This window comes from Hyperoodon ampullatus (genome assembly GCF_949752795.1).
Source record: "Hyperoodon ampullatus genome assembly, chromosome: 1".
Classification (NCBI taxonomy): Eukaryota; Metazoa; Chordata; class Mammalia; order Artiodactyla; family Ziphiidae; genus Hyperoodon; species Hyperoodon ampullatus.
Genome location: NC_136914.1, coordinates 1,544,279 through 1,561,335, shown reverse-complemented (window position 1 = coordinate 1,561,335; position 17,057 = coordinate 1,544,279). Strand labels below are relative to the sequence as shown.

The window sequence follows — 17,057 nt, the reverse complement described above, 5'->3', positions numbered from 1 at the left end:
ACATTCCATTTCCCTGTCAGTTATTTCTTGGTGTGTGTGTGTGTGTGTGTGTGTGTGTGTACGCTCGTGCTACATCTTACAAAACGTTTCTCAAGAACTGGAATTAAGCTATGTTGTCAAACACAATCACTCATTTGAGCCTCTTTTCTTTGTAGGTGAGATCACTGGACAATGCCACCTGCTTTGTGGACAGTGTGGGTCTTGGGGTCTGTAATCAGCCTCCCCAAGGAAGGAGCCTCTGACCAGGCTTCTTCTCTGTCCTGTGACCCCACTGGTGTCTGCGATGGCCACTCCAGATCTTTAAACTCCATCCCCTCAGGGCTCACGGCAGCTGTGAAAAGCCTTGACCTGTCCAGCAATGAGATCACCTATGTCAGCAACAGCGACCTGCGGAGGTGTGTGAACCTCAGGACTCTGAGGCTGGGGGCCAATGAAATTCACACAGTGGAGGAAGATTCTTTTTTTTCCCTGAGGAGTCTTGAATATTTGGACTTATCCTATAATCGTTTATCTTACTTCTCATCCTCCTGGTTCAGATCCCTTTCTGCCTTGAAATTCTTAAACTTACTGGGAAATTTATACAAAACACTCGGGGAAAGACCTCTTTTTCCTCATCTCCCAAATCTGCGAATCCTGAAAGTAGGAAATAGTAACAGCTTCACTGAGATTCAGGAAAAGGATTTCACTGGGCTAACTCTTCTTGAGAAACTTGAGATTAATGCTCCAAATCTGCAGACGTATGCACCAAAGAGTTTAAAGTCAATCCAGAACATCAGCCATCTGATTCTTCATCTGAAGCAGCCTGTTTTACTGTTGGAGATTTTTGTAGATATTTTAAGTTCCTTAGAATATTTAGAACTGAGAGATACTAATTTGAACACTTTTCATTTTTCAGAGGTATCCATCAATGAAACGAATACATCCATTAAAAAGTTTACATTTAGAAATGTGCAAATCAATGATGAAAGTTTTATTGAAGTTGTGAAACTGTTTAATTATGTTTCTGGAGTCTTAGAAGTAGAGTTTGATGACTGTACCCATGATGGAGTTGGTGATTTTAAGACATTGACTCTGGACACAATTAAATGCCTAGGTGACGTGGAGACATTAACAATACGGAAGTTGCATATTCCACAGTTTTTCTTATATCATGATCTGAGTAATATATATTCACTCACAGGAAAAGTTAAAAGAATCACAATAGAAAACAGTAAGGTTTTTCTGGTTCCTTGTTTACTTTCACAACATTTAAAATCATTAGAATATTTGGATCTCAGTGAAAACTTAATGTCTGAAGAAACCTTGAAAAACTCAGCCTGCGAGCATGCCTGGCCCTTCCTAAAAACCTTAGTTTTAAGGCAGAATCGTTTGAAATCATTAGAAAAAACTGGAGAAATTTTGCTTACTCTGAAAAACCTGACTAACCTTGATATCAGTAAGAATAATTTTCATTCAATGCCTGAAACTTGTCAGTGGCCAGGAAAAATGAAATATTTGAACTTATCCAGCACAAGAATACAAAGTTTAACCCATTGCATTCCCCAGACACTGGAAATTTTAGATATTAGCAATAACAATCTCGATTCATTTTCTTTGATTTTGCCAGAACTCAAAGAACTTTATATTTCCAGAAATAAGTTGAAGACTCTACCAGATGCCTCCTTCTTACCTGTGTTATTAGTTATGAGAATCAGCAGAAATATAATAAATACTTTCTCTAAGGAGCAACTTGATTCTTTTCAAAAACTGAAGACTTTGGAAGCTGGTGGCAACAGCTTCATTTGCTCCTGTGACTTCCTGTCTTTCACACAGGGGCAGCAGGCCCTGGCCCAGGTCCTGATCGACTGGCCAGAAGAGTACCTGTGTGACTCTCCATCCCCCGTGCGGGGCCAGCGGGTTCAGGACACCCGGCTCTCGCTTTCTGAATGCCACAGGGCAGCCGTGGTGTCTTCCGTGTGCTGCGCCCTTTTCCTGTTGTTCCTGCTCGTGGGGGTTCTGTGCCACCGTTTCCATGGACTGTGGTACATGAAGATGATGTGGGCCTGGCTCCAGGCCAAGAGGAAGCCCAGGAAGGCTCCCCGCAGGGACATCTGCTATGACGCCTTTGTGTCCTACAGTGAACGGGATTCCTACTGGGTGGAGAACCTCATGGTCCAGGAGCTCGAGCACTTCAGACCTCCCTTTAAGTTGTGTCTTCACAAGCGGGACTTCATTCCTGGCAAGTGGATTATCGACAATATCATTGACTCCATTGAAAAGAGCCACAAAACCATCTTTGTGCTTTCTGAGAACTTTGTGAAGAGTGAGTGGTGCAAGTACGAGCTGGACTTCTCCCATTTTCGTCTCTTTGATGAGAACGACGATGCTGCCATACTCATTCTGCTAGAGCCCATTGAGAAAAAGGCCATCCCCAAGCGTTTCTGTAAGTTGCGGAAGATCATGAACACCAAGACCTACTTGGAGTGGCCTGCTGATGAGACGCAGCAGGAAGGGTTTTGGTTAAATTTGAGAGCTGCAATAAAGTCCTAGGATCCTTCATTAATGGTCAGGCTTGGTCTGGTGATGATCTATCACTAGTTATAACTAAGTCCATTCTGACCCCATTATATGTAAACTATATGAATGAGGACTTGCTTACTGAAACAACTAAAACTGTTCAAAAACTATCAGATTGGAAAAACATGGTTCTGGGCTTTTCTTTATCCTATGAGAGAATCATGATCTCACTGCATTATTGATATCTGAATTATCTGTACCAATTGACTTAGTTCATTAGGAAACAGCAGAAATGAGCAGAAGATTTCAAATGACTGTGTCCGTCAGCTTTCTGCCAGGAGACTCATCCATGTCTGTAGAGGTCGTTCTCCATCTCCCCAGCTATCCCTTCTGTGCCTGACTGCTCTCAAGAGCAGTAAGGCAAAATGTTATTGCTGTTCTTAGAAAAAAAGTGCTGTGTGTCCCCAGTAAGCTTCACAGGATACAGAAAAACCTAGAAGGTGTATTTTCATATGAACTGGATCTGTCTTTCTCAGTATTTGATAAGTTTCTCCAGCCATAGTTGCTTGAGAGAGGGTATATAACCCCAGATGCAGTAAATTATGTATTTCTATGAAAATGAAACTATTGAAATAAATACTCTGTTTTGAAGAATTTGAAAGAAGCCCCCTATATCCCTGACTCAGATCTTCAGCCTTTAACTATGTGTGAAGTTCTAATTAGTGTCTGGTTACTCTGCTTTCAGCCCCATCTTCTAGTCGGCTTCCCTTGCATCATGTTGCTTTTTCCTTCTTTGAAAAGTCTTGTTTCTGATTTTTTCTCTTTCTGAAACATTATGAAAGTACGTATGAGCTAAATAGATTTTTAAGCAAGTATAGACCTAGAGGTTCCTCACAATGACTCAGAAATATTTGATACACAATAATTTAAAAGATAGATACTACTTCCATGTGTTAATTTTTAGAATCTAGATAATAAGACATTAAATTTAAAAGTGAGGAGCTATTTATGGACTTCATGCAACTCACTCCTTAAGCTGGGAACCACATGTGAATGGAAGGGACCTTGCTCAGTCTTCATCCAGAACTGGTCTCTGTGGTTAGTTGGGGTCTGGAATCAGAAGGACCTGGGTTAGTACGCATGTATCTTTGCGCAACTCAATCTGATCCCAAATATTGTCCTGTCCTTAAGATAAGGATAATAATAAATACATCGTAGGGTCTGATGTAGATGTCAATGTACAGTAATATCAGTAAAGCGCTGGCATGTGCCCCTGGATGAGGACCAACCCTATAAGAATGGGTACCATGGGGTACTCGCACAGGGTGACAGGTGCCTGTGGTAGGTGTTAGCTATTATTATTATTTTCCAAGAAGGAATTCCTCTTATATATTATGGTTTGTAAATGAATGTTTTTGTGTTACGGGTACTAGCAGGGATCTAGGGTATATTTTCTGTCGTTTGCAGAAAGTTATCCCAAAGAAATAAGTTCATTAAGTGCAGGACAGGCTTTAGTCCTTGGGAAACCCAAACAGTGGGTTCTTCTATCTCACACAAACTCCTGGGAGAGTGTAATGGAGTACCCAGCCTAAGAAAAAAATAGACAAGTTCAGGAGAAGGAGACTTGAGATGCCACAGAAACCAAACACAAAATGGACTTTTTGCTTTAGTCCTCTATTTCCTTCCTACATTAAGCACAACATTAATTGTCATGAGAACCAGACAAATTTAACGTGGACTTGACCTGTAGATTTAATTTCAATAATTTAAACAGCAATAGAAAAGCTTCATAATTAATTGATAGATTTAAAATAATATTTTTAAAATAATCTATTTTTCTCATTGCAAATGTTAAATTGTAGAAAATTTGGACAAGAAACAAAAGCATATAAAAGAAATTAAGAATCAGCTCTTATCCCTTTACCTTGAGATAACCACTGGTAACTGGGTAGTATATACATATTACTTCACAAAACTGAAACTAGATTTAATTAATTTATTTATTTAAAATTAATTTATTTAATTTATTTTTTTGGCTGCGTTGGGTCCTCATTGCTGTGCGCGGGCTTTCTCTAGTTGTGGCAAGCAGGGGCTAGTCTTCACTGTGGTGTGTGGGCTTCTCGTTGCAGTGGCTTCTTTTTGTGGAGCACGGGCTCTAGGCACGTGGGCTTCAGTAGTCATGTTATGTGAGCTCAGTAGTTGTGGTTCACGGGCTCTAGAGTGCAGGCTCAGTAGTTGTGGCGCACGGGCTTAGTTGCTCCGCGGCATGTGGGATCTTCCCGGACCAGGGCTCGAACCTGTGTCCCCACATTGTCAAGTGGATTCTTAACCACTGTGCCACCAGGGAAGCCCCTGAGATTAGAGTTTAAATGCCTAAACTGTGTAAAAGAAATAGCATCTTTATTTTTTTCTGATATTGCTTAGTAATTATCTAACATTTCTGAGGGTCATTCAGAATTCCATGAAGACACGTGCTGGTTTACTTGCCCAGAGTCCTAAAGGGTCTTCACTCAGCTCTCCATAAAAGGCAGATGGCAAATACATCAGAGGTGAATTTAAGGGCTCTGCTACAAAAGAAAAACTAATTTTTAGTTGGTGCTTTATCCAGCTGTGAGGTCTTTTATTTGTCTGTAGCCTGTAAGTTCAAGAATCTCGATTTATCTCTTTAATCCTTGCACATGCCTGATACGTAATAAATATTGAATTGTTGAAATGTTTGCTGAGTAGAGAAATAAAGCAGAGTTAAGTCTTCTAATAATCTGGATGATGAGCCAGTTGTAATACTGAAGCACTGAGCAGTTTCAAGAAAGAAAATTACCAACCAGAAAAATCTTAATGTGAGTTATTGTCATTACAACTACAATGGAATTTTATATAGCATTAAGTACGTTGCTGATATTTTTAAAAAGTTTATTGAGGTATAGTTGATTTACAATGTTGAGTTAATTTCTGCTGTACAGCAAAGTGATTCAGTTATACATATATAAATTCTTTTTCATATTCTTTTCCATTATGGTTTATCACAGGATATTGAATATAGTTCCCTGTGCTATACCGTAGGACCTTGTTGTTTATCCATTCTATATATAATAGTTTGCATCTGCTCACCCAAACTTCCAATCCAACCTGTCCCCACTTCCCCTCCCTACTGGTAACCACAAGTCAGTTCTCTATGTCTGTGAGTCTGTTTCTGTTTCATAGATAAGTTCATTTGTGTCATATTTTAGATTCCACATATAAGTGATATCATGTGGTATTTGTCTTTCTGTTTCTGACTGACTTCACTCAGTATGATAATTTCTAGGTCCATCCAAGTTTCTGCAGTGCGTCGCCAATGTTTCTGACAATAGATTTGTTTCTTTTCTACTTCATACAAGTGTAATGTCTTCAGGTATTGCAGAGTAGATGTCTGGTGTGATTTAGACAGTGTTAGCTGTTTAACAAATGACCAGTAGTTAAAAATGAATTAATTTTGGGGAGTTCAACATATTCTTGGGTTAATTTGTTCTGACTGGTCTTCCCAATTCTGTTAATTTTTTCTTTCTTGCTGGATTAATTCATTTGTTCAGCAAATATTTATTGAGTGCCTGTTATGTGCCAGGTGCTGCTCCAAGTGCTGGAGAGATAGTAGGGAACAAAACAGATAAAATTCCAGTCTTCATGGAGGTGAAGACAAACAGTAAACAAATGAGTCTATGATATGATTTCAGGAAGTCCTGTGAAGAAAACAAAAGTAGAGTATGGCCATGGATTGTGTGTGTGTGTGTGTGAACAGAGTGGCACAGAAGAAGAGAGTGCTTCTCTACCCTTTAGTGCAGCCCTTGGGTGGGCTGAGTGCATGGGGCAGCCCCAGGAAACCCGGTGTAGCTCTGGCCCATTGAGTGGGCTGCAACACACTGGTGCTAGAGGCTTCAGGAGTGATCTCTACACAGAAGGGCTCTGTGGTGCCAAAGCTGCCACGTGGTAACAAGCACAAAGAACAGAAAAGTTGTCCTTAAACCATAGATTTAACAACTCTGCCTACTTCTTTGAAGATGTTGAACTGATAAGAAGGTATTTGCTGTAACTCAATGTTGTACGTGAGGAGTACTTTGCAAACCTCTGAAACACGCCTCAGATGAGATCACTGTAAGCCAAAGTAGAGGTGGGATGTCCTCAGTGTGTTGTACCAAATGTGTCAGATGCTATGATTAGAAAATGATTGTAATTGGAGGGATGCAAAGCACGCTTTGTTTGTTTATTCCATTGCTCAGCTTCACTTTAAATTCTTTCCACACAAAGTGCCAGTTGTTATTCAGTTCTCTAAATTCTTGGGGTCATCTCTAAAATTAGAAAAGAATATCAATATTAAATGTAGGATTAAGGATTAGAAAATATTTCAACATGCAATACATTGCTTCCGGGTTAGGTGTGCCATGCTACTCCAGCCCTAGTGAATAATTAATGCCTTGGACGATTCCTATCGCCACGGGTTGCCAGGCCACCAGACAATGAAGCCAGCCCGGGATTTGTCCATATGAAAAGTGTGTGTGGAGGAGCTTCAAGACGGCAGAAGAGTAAGAGGCGGAGATCACCTTCCTCCCCACAAATACATCAGAAATACATCTACACGTGGAACAACTCCTACAGAACACCTACTGAATGCTGACAGAAGACCTCAGACCCCCCAAAAGGCAAGAAACTCCCCACATACCTGGGTAGGACAAAAGAAAAAAGAAGAAACAGAGACAAAAGGATAGGGACGGGACCCGCACCAGTGGGAGGGAGCTGTGAAGGAGGAAAGGTTTCCACACACTAGGAGCCCCTTCACTGGCGGAGACTGCGGGGGGAGGGGGCGGAAAGCTTCGGAGTAGCGGAGGAGAGCGCAGCAACAGGGGTGCGGAGGGCAAAGTGGAGAGATTCCCGCACAGAGGATCGGTGCCCTCAGGCACACACCAGCCCGAGAGCTGGTGAGGTCAGATCCCAGGGAGGGGACTGGGGCTGGCGGCGTGAACACAGACTGAAGGGGTTAGTGCACCACGGCTGTCCGGGAGGGAGTCCGGGGAAAAGTATGGACCTGCCGAAGAGGCAAGACACTTCTTCTTGCCTCTGTGTTTTCTGGTGCGCGAGGAGAGGGGATTAAGAGCGCTGCTTAAAGGAGCTCCAGAGACGGGCGCGAGCCACGGCTAAAAGCGCGGACCCCAGAGATGGGCGTGGGACGCTGGGGCTGCTGCTGCCACCACCAAGAAGCCTGTGTGCAAGCACAGCTCACTATCCACACCTCCCCTCCCTGGAGCCTCTGCAGCCCGCCACTGCCAGGGTCCTGTGATCCAGGGACAACTTCCCCAGGAGGATGCACAGCGTGCCTCAGGCTGTTGCAACATCACGCTGGGCTCTGCTGCCGCAGGCTTGCCCCGCATCCATACCCCTCCCTCCCCCCGGCCTGAGTGAGCCAGAGCCCCCGAATCAGCTGCTCCTTTAACCCCGTCCTGTCTGAGCAAAGAACAGACGCCCTCCGGCGACCTACACGCAGAGGCGGGTCCACATCCAAAGCTGAACCCCAGGAGCTGTGCGAACAAAGAAGAGAAAGGGAAATCTCTCCTAGCAGCCTCAGGAGCAGCAGATTAAATCTCCATAATCAACTTGAGGTACCCTGCATCTGTGGAATGCCTGAATAGACAACGAATCATCCCAAATAGAGGAGGTGGACTTTGGGAGCAACGATATATATATTTTTTCCCTTTTGCTCTTTTTGTGAGTGTGTATGTGTATGCTTCTGTGTGTGATTTTGTCTGTATAGCTTTGCTTTTACCATTTGTCCTAGGGTTCAGTCTGTTTGTCTTTTTTAGTTTTGTTTTGTTTTTAGTATAGTTTTTAGCCCTTGTTATCATTGGTGGATTTGTTTTTTGGTTTGGTTGCTCACTCCTTTCTTTTTTTTTAATACTTAAATTTTTTTTAAAAATAATTTTTATTTTAATAACTTAAATTAAATTAAATTTAATTTTATTTTATCTTCTTTCTTTCTTTCTTTCTTTCTTTTTCTCCCTTTTATTCTGAGCCATGTGGATGACAGGCTCTTGGTGCTCCAGCCAGGCATCAGGACTGTGCCTCTCAGGTGGGAGAGCCAAGTTCAGGACATTCATCCGCAAGAGACCTCCCAGCTCCACGTAATATCAAACGGTGAAAATCGCCCAGACATCTCCATCTCAATGCCAAGACCCTACTCCACTCAATGACCAGCAAGCTCCAGTGCTGGACACCCTTGGCCAAACAACTAGAAGATAGGAACACAACCCCATCCATTAGCACAGAGGCTGCCTAAAATCATAATAAGGCCACAGACAACCCAAAATGCACCACAAGATGTGGACCTGCCCACCAGAAAGACAAGCTTCAGCCTCATCCCCCAGAACACAGGCACTAGTCCCCTCCACCAGGAAGCCTACACAACCCACTGAAACAACCTTAGCCACTGGGGACAGATACCAAAAACAACGGAAACTATGAACCTGCAGCCTGCGAAAAGGAGACCCCAAACAGTAAGTTAAGCAAAATTAGAAGACAGAAAACCACACAGCAGATGAAGGAGTAAGGCAAAACCCAGCCAGACCTAACAAATGAAGAGGAAATAGGCAGTCTACCTGAAAAAGGAATTCAGAATAATGATAGTAAAGATGATACAAAATCTTGGAAATAGAATAGTAAAGATGATACAAAATCTTGGAAATACAAGAAACGTTTAAAAAGGACCTAGAAGAACTGAAGAGCAAACAAACAGAGATGAACAACAAAATAAATGAAATTAAAAATTCTCTAGAAGGGATCAATAGCAAAATAACTGAGGCAGAAGAACAGATAAGTGACCTGGAAGATAAAATAGTGGAAATAACTACTGCAGAGCAGAATAAAGAAAAAAGAATGAAAAGAATTGAGGACAGACTCAGAGACCTCTGGGACAACATTAAACATGGGAACATTCGATTTATAGGGGTCCCAGAGGAGAAGAGAAAATGAAAGGGACTGAGAAAATATTTGAAGAGATTATAGTTGAAAACTTCCCTAACATGGGAAAGGAAATAGTTAATCACGTCCAGGAAGCACAGAGAATCCCATACAGGATAAATCCAAGGAGAAACACACCAAGACACATATGACTCAAACTATTAAAAATTAAATACAGGGCTTCCCTGGTGGCACAGTGGTTAAGAGTCCTCCTGCTGATGTAGGGGACGTGGGTTCGTGCCCCGGTCCAGGAGGAACCCACATGCTATGGAGCGGTTGGGCCCATGAGCCATGGCTGCTGAACCTGTGCATCCAGAGCCTGTGCTCTGCAACAGGAGAGGCCACAACAGTGAGAGGCCTGCGTACCGCAAAAAAAAAAAAAAAAAAAAAAAGAAGAAATACTAAAAGCAGAAAGGGAAAAACAACAAGTAACACATAAGGGAATCCACATAAGGTTAACAGCTGATCTTTCAGCAGAAACTCTGCAAGCCAGAAGGGAGTGGCAGGACATATTTAAAGTGATGAAGGAGAAAAACCTAAAACCAAGATTACTCTAACCAGCAAGGATCTCATTCAGATTTGATGGAGAAATTAAAAGCTTTACAGACAAGCAAAAGCTAACAGAATTCAGCACCAGCAAACCAGCTTTACAACAAATGCTAAAGGAACTTCTCTAGGCAGGAAACACAAGAGAAGGAAAAGAGCTACAATAATAAACCGGAAACAATTAAGAAAATGGTAATAGGAACATACATATCAATAATTACCTTAAATGTAAATGGATTAAATGCTCCAACCAAAAGACTTAGACTGGCTGAATGGATCCAAAAACAGGACCCATATATATGCTGTCTACAACAGACGCACTTCAGACCTAGGGACACATACAGACTGAAAGTGTGGGGATGGAAAAAGATATTCCATGCAAGTGGAAAGCAAAAGAAAGCTGGAGTAGCAATTCTCATATCAGACAAAATAGAATTTAAAATAAAGACTATTACAAGAGACAAAGAAGGACACTACAAAATGATAAAGGGATCAATCCAAGAAGAAGATATAACAATTGTAAATATTTATGCACCCAACATAGAAGCACCTCAATACATAAGGCAAATACAAACAGCCATAAAAGGGGAAATCGACAGTAACACAATCATAGTAGGGGACTTTAACACCCCACTTTCAGCAATGGATGGATCATCCACAATGAAAATAAATAAGGAAACACAAGCTTTAAATGATACATTAAACAAGATGGACTTAATTGATATTTCTAGGACATTCCATCCAAAATCAACAGAATACACATTCTTCTCAAGTGCTCATGGAACATTCTCCAAGATAGGTCATATCGTGGGTCACAAATCAAGCCTTGATAAATTTAAGAAAATTGAAATCATATCAAGTATCTTTTCCGACCACAGCACTATGAGACTAGATATCAATTACAGGAAAAAATCTGTAAGAAATACAAACACATGGAGGCTAAACAACACACTACTTAATAATCAAGAGGCCACTGAAGAAATCAAAGAGGAAATGAAAAAATACCTAGAATCAAATGACAATGAAAACACAATGACCCAAAACCTATGGGATGCAGCAGAAGCAGTTCTAAGAGGGAAGTTTATAGCTATACAAGCCTACCTAAGAAACACGAAACATCTCAAATAAACAACCTACCCTTACACCTAAAGCAATTAGAGAAAGAAGAATAAAAAACCCCCAAAGTTAGCAGAAGGAAAGAAATCATAAAGATCAGATCAGAAATAAATGAAAAAGAAAGGAAGGAAATGATAGCAAAGATCAATAAAACTAAAAGCTGGTTCTTTGAGAAGATAAACAAAATTGATAAACCACTAGGCACACTTATCAAGAAAAAAAGGGAGATGAGTCAAATCAATAGAATTAGAAATGAAAAAGGAGAAGTAACAACTGACATTGCAGAAATACAAAGGATCACGAGAGATTTCTACAAGCAACTCTATGCCAATAAAATGGACAACCTGGAAGAAATGGACAAATTCTTAGAAATGCACAACCTTCCGAGACTGAACCAGGAAGAAATAGAAACTATGAACAGACCAATGACAAGCACTGAAATTGAAACTGTGATTAAAAATCTTCCAACAAACAAAAGCCCAGGACCAGATGGCTTCACAGGAGAATTCTATCAAACATTTAGAGAAGAGCTAACACCTATCCTTCTCAAACTCTTCCAAAATATAGCAGAGGGAGGAACACTCCCAAACTCATTCTACGAGGCCACCATCACCTTGATACCAAAACCAGGCAAGGATGTCACAAAGAAAGAAAACTACAGGCCAATATCACTGATGAACATAGATGCAAAAATCCTCAACAAAATACTAGCAAACAGAATCCAACAGCACACTAAAAGGATCATACATTATGATCAAGTGGGGTTTATCCCAGGAATGCAAGCATTCTTCAATATACGCAAATCAATGTGATACACAATATTAACAAATTGAAGGAGAAAAACCATCTGATCATCTCAATAGATGCAGAGAAAGGTTTTGACAAAATTCAATACTGATTTATGATACAAACCCTCCAGAAAGTAGGCATAGAGGGATCGTATCTGAACATAATAAAGGTCACATATGACAAACCCACAGCCAATATCGTCCTCAATGGTGAAAAAGTGAAACCATTTCCACTAAGATCAGGAGCAAGACAAGGTTGCCCATTCTTACCACTATTATTCAACATAGTTTTGGAAGTTTTAGCCATATCAATCAGAGAAGAAAAAAATAAAAGGAATCCAAATTGGAAAAGAAGAAATAAAGCTGTCACTGTTTGCAGATGACATGATACTATACATAGAGAATCCTAAAGATGCTACCAGAAAACTACTAGAGCTAATCAATGAATTTGGTAAAGTAGCAGGATACAAAATTAATGCACAGAAATTTCTGGCATTCCTATACACTAATGATGAAAAATCTGAAAGTGAAATTAGGAAAACACTCCCATTTACCACTGCAATAAAAAGAATCAAATATCTAAGAATAAACCTACTTAAGGAGACAAAAGACCTGTATGCAGAAAATTATAAGACACTGATGAAAGAAATTAAAGATGATACAAATAGATGGAGAGATATACCATGTTCTTGGATTGGAAGAATCAACATTGTGAAAATGACTCTACTACCCAAAGCAATCTGCAGATTCAATGCAATCCCTATCAAACTACCACTGGCATTTTTCACAGAACTAGAACAAAAAATTTCACCATTTGTATGGAAACACAAAAGACCCCGAATAGCCAAAGCAATCTTGAGAAAGAAAAACGGAGCTGGAGGCATCAGGCTCTTGGACTTCAGACTATACTACAAAGCTACCATAATCAAGACAGTATGGTACTGGCACAAAAACAGAAATATAGATCAATGGAACAGGATAGAAAGCCCAGAGATAAACCCACGCACATATGGTCACCTTATCTTCATAAATAAAGCAAGAATATACAATGGAGAAAAGACAGCGTCTTCAATAAGCGGTGTTGGGAAAACTGGACAGCTACATATAAAAGAATGAAATTAGAAGGCTTCCTAACACCATATACAGAAATAAACTCAAAATGGATTAAAGACCTAAATGTTAGGCCAGACACGATGAAACTCTTAGCGGAAAACATAGGCAGAACACTCTATGACATAAATCACAGCAAGATCCTTTTTGACCCAACTCCTAGAGAATTGGAAATAAAAACAAAAATAAACAAATGGAACCTATTGTAACTTAAACCTTTTGCGCAGCAAAGGAAACCATAAACAAGATCAAAAGACAACCCTCAGAATGGGAGAAAATATTTGCAAATGAAGCAACTGATGAAGTATTAATCTCCAAAATTTACAAGCAGCTCATGCAGCTCAATATCAAAAAAATAAACAACCCAATCCAAAAATGGGCAGAGACCTAAATAGACATTTCTCCAAAGAAGATGTACAGATAGCCAGCAAACACATGAAAGAATGCTCAAGACCACTAATTTTTCGAGAAATGCAAATCAAAACTTCAGTGAGGTATCACCTCACACAAGTCAGAATGGCCATCATCAAAAAATCTACAAGCAAGAAATGCTGGAGAGGGTGTGGAGAAAAGGGAACACTCTTGCACTGTTGGTGGGAATGTAAATTGATACAGCCACTATGGAGAACAGTATGGAGGTTCCTTAAAAAATTACAAATAGAACTACCCTATGACCCAGCAATCCCACTACTGGGCATATACCCTAAGAAAACCATAATTCAAAAAAGAGTCATGTAGCACAATGTTCATTGCAGCTTTATTTACAATAACCAAGACATGGAAGCAACCTAAGTGTCCATCAAGAGGTGAATGGATAAAGAAGATGTGGCACATATATACAATGGAATGTTACTCAGCCATAAAAAGAAACGAAATTGAGTTATCTGTAGTCAGGTGGATGGACTAGAGTTTGTCATACAGAGTGAAGTAAGTTAGAAAGAAGAAAACAAGTACTGTATGCTAACACATATATATGGAGTCTAAAAAACAAACCAAAAGATGGTCATGAAGAACTTAGGGGCAAGATGGGAATAAAGATGTAGACCTACTAGAGAATGGACTTGAGGATACGGAAAGAGGGAAGGGTAAGCTGGGACAAAGTGAGAGAGTGGCATGGACATATATACACTACCAAATGTAAAATAGATAGCTAGTGGGAAGCAGCTGCAGAGCACAGGGAGGTCAGCTCGGTGCTTTGTGACCACCTGGAGCGGTGGGATAGGGAGGGTGGGAGGGAGGGAGACGCAAGAGGGAAGAGATATAGGGATATATGTATATGTATAACTGATTCACTTTGTTATAAAGCAGAAAGTAACACACCATTGTAAAGCAGTTATACTCCAATAAAGATGTTAAAAAAAAAAAAGCATGTGCGCTCCGAGCTGAATCTCAGTTAAGTAGGTTGCTCTACCTACAGCCATGTAGCAGAGTCATTGTCATTTACACTACACCGAATTTCCAAAAATAAATCGAATCCATCCACGTTAAAATCCGCAAATATCATAATCCCAAGCAAGAATAAAAGGCAAGGGTCACATACTAAAAGAAAGAGGAAAGCGGGGAATGCTTACAGTGGAGAACCAAGAATAATGGGAACTACCGTCATGAGCAAAAACAGCTCTGGGTTCTCCTGCCTTCAGCTCATCGGAGGGAACTCATTGTATATTACAAAGGAAAACATTAGTTCATAGATAATACGTACGTTATCCTGGTATCTTTGATAAATTGTACTAAGGGAACTTAATACCTGGTATCTCTGTTAGCAATGTTCCACACAGAAAGGCAGATTTTTCACATGTAGCTTTTCTCTTACACTGAGTCTCAATAAAGAGTACATGTATTTCTTTAGCTGCCTTAGAAGAATGACGATTGTTGTTAGGATGTTACATTCAGAAATAAAGTTCTGTATCTCATAGGGAGAAAAAAAGAGTACATGTAGTATTCAAACGTTTCTTCTCTCAAGATCATTTCTTCCTCTCAGAGAAACCAATTGTCCTTTGTTATTTAAATGATGGTTAAGGTGACGTTTATGATCATACCACCAATTTTATAACACAGATTTATGTACTGCAGTTTCATGAGTAAGTTATTAACCAAAAGCTGTTCTGGACTCGTGTTACGATGAGTGGAGGGGAGGAAGGCACATGACGGGCCGTCAGCCTCGCCTGTGCCCGCCTCGCACGGGCTCTGCGAGGAAGGCCAGGCCTGGGACGGGAGCTGGCGGCCGCAGAGGGTGCTCTCTGCTGAGATCCAGGGGCCCACGCACGCTGCCTCCTCCACTGCCCTGCTTGCAAGTCGTTCCTTGGTTCGCAGTCCCCAGAGATGGGGGCGTTGCTGCCAACGCTGCCGGTTCAAACTAAACACTTAGGGTTTGAAGAGTCGGCGGGGCAGGGAGCAGGGTGGGGGTCTCCGTTAGCACTGTGAACGCAGGTGACTGGAACTCAGGAGGAACAGCAAGGCTGTCACTTAGGAGAAGAGCGAGTACTTGGCAGGCGGAAACCATCCCCTCAGTGCTCTTCTGCTTAAGGGGGGATAGGTTTTAGTTCCATTTACGCCCCTGGAAGATATACACGATGGTCTTGGGCCAGTGGGGGGTTGAGGGCTTGTAGTCAGCTCTGGATGGGGACGTTCCCTTCCTGTGACCTTAAGGAGATTTGGGTTTATTCAGTTGGGGATCCCTGCTGTCTATAAAAATCCTTTTGCTGCCATTTGTCGAGCAAATCTGTAGTAGGTCTTCACTCCTTTCAATATTATTATTACTTAGGTTAGCCTAAGAAAAGATGAGCTGTAGCAAGGAATTAAAAAAGCCAATAGTCAGGGGAAAAAACCCCTACTCATGTCTGGAAATAAAACAATTTGGTACACCTTCAAAATACTTTTCTATTCTAGCTCACGTTTGGGGTCTTTACAATTTCAATTCTAATCTATTTGTCTCCCCACCCACTCGTCCCATCCACGTGTTACCTATCATCTCTCTATCTGTTTGCCTATCTATCTATTATCTATCTATCTATATCTATGTCTATCTCTCTGTCTACCTACCTACCTATCTTTTCCTTCCATATATTCACCTATCTTTTGTAATGTCCCATCACATTTCCACTAAAGCCCTAATAGTGGAATATGTGGAATATAAAGAGTAGAATGTATCTTTTTGGCATTTAACTTCCTAACTAGAATGGTAATGTAGGCACAGGGGAGAAAAGAAACCAGAAAGTTGTTTTGAAATAGGTGGTTAGGGAGAACAGAATGTTTTCTGCTGTACCTATAATGAAGATAAGGAAAGTTTAAAGAATACATCACCAGAAAAACATTTAAGATAATATTTCATAACTTTATAAAAAAGGATACGGGTTATTGATCATCCTCTTCAAATCGACCGTCTCTTTGCAGTAAGGGCACGTCTGCTTTTTACCAACAATACACCAACCTCAGATGCAGAATTCATGAAACCTTAGGGATCTTGTTAGGGAAGCTTCTGGATATTAAAGGGCAAGGTCTGCTTCATCATGATGTAATGGAAGTGATCCCACCTGTAGGGCGGAGTGGTGGAGGTGGGAATGGCTCTCGGTTATGACTCAGTTGTGTCCATCACTCTGTTAGGGAGATTCTGCAGGACAAGGGAACCACCAAGTCCCAGAGGAGCCTGGAGTCAGAGCTGCAATAGCTTATGACCCTGAGGAATTTACTGATCTTCTTGGCCTTACGTGTTCTTACCTCACTCGATTCTTGTGATTAAATTAGATAAAGAATGTGGACATGCTTTTTTACAGGAATGTCTTACGTAAACATATCATTGTATTTCTCTGTCTCGCTTATCATGCATTTTTCTGTGTTTACCGTAACATCTCTCCATTCAGCTTTTTGTGCACCTCCTCACTACCTACTATGTATGTAACCAGACTTGTCTTAGGCGCTAGACAAGTTTAAATTATTTGTGGGCAAGAATTTGTACAAATATTTCTGTTAGCTTCATAAGTTTTTTCTCAACTTTTTATTACTGATAAGGGGCCAGTTATT

At 40.8% G+C, this 17,057-nt stretch overlaps 2 protein-coding genes across 2 annotated transcripts in view; one reads left to right on the top strand and one right to left on the bottom strand.

Moving 5' to 3' along the window:
- Positions 1-165: 165 nt before the first annotated feature.
- LOC307048161 (toll-like receptor 2) lies at positions 166-2,529 on the top strand (the record flags this gene model as incomplete). Its single annotated transcript, XM_079697101.1, has 1 exon — positions 166-2,529. The coding sequence occupies exon 1, from the start codon at positions 172-174 to the stop codon at positions 2,527-2,529; it is 2,358 nt and encodes a 785-aa protein (XP_079553227.1). The 5' UTR covers positions 166-171.
- Positions 2,530-6,914: 4,385 nt separating this feature from the next.
- The window catches only part of RNF175 (ring finger protein 175), a gene marked incomplete at both ends in the record, with an annotated part of 79,219 nt that continues 69,076 nt past the window's right edge, over positions 6,915-17,057 (bottom strand). The window contains 4 exon segments of the mRNA XM_079711013.1: positions 6,915-7,030; positions 7,033-7,034; positions 16,389-16,468; positions 16,472-16,490. Coding sequence (XP_079567139.1) covers positions 6,915-7,030; positions 7,033-7,034; positions 16,389-16,468; positions 16,472-16,490 — 217 coding nt within the window.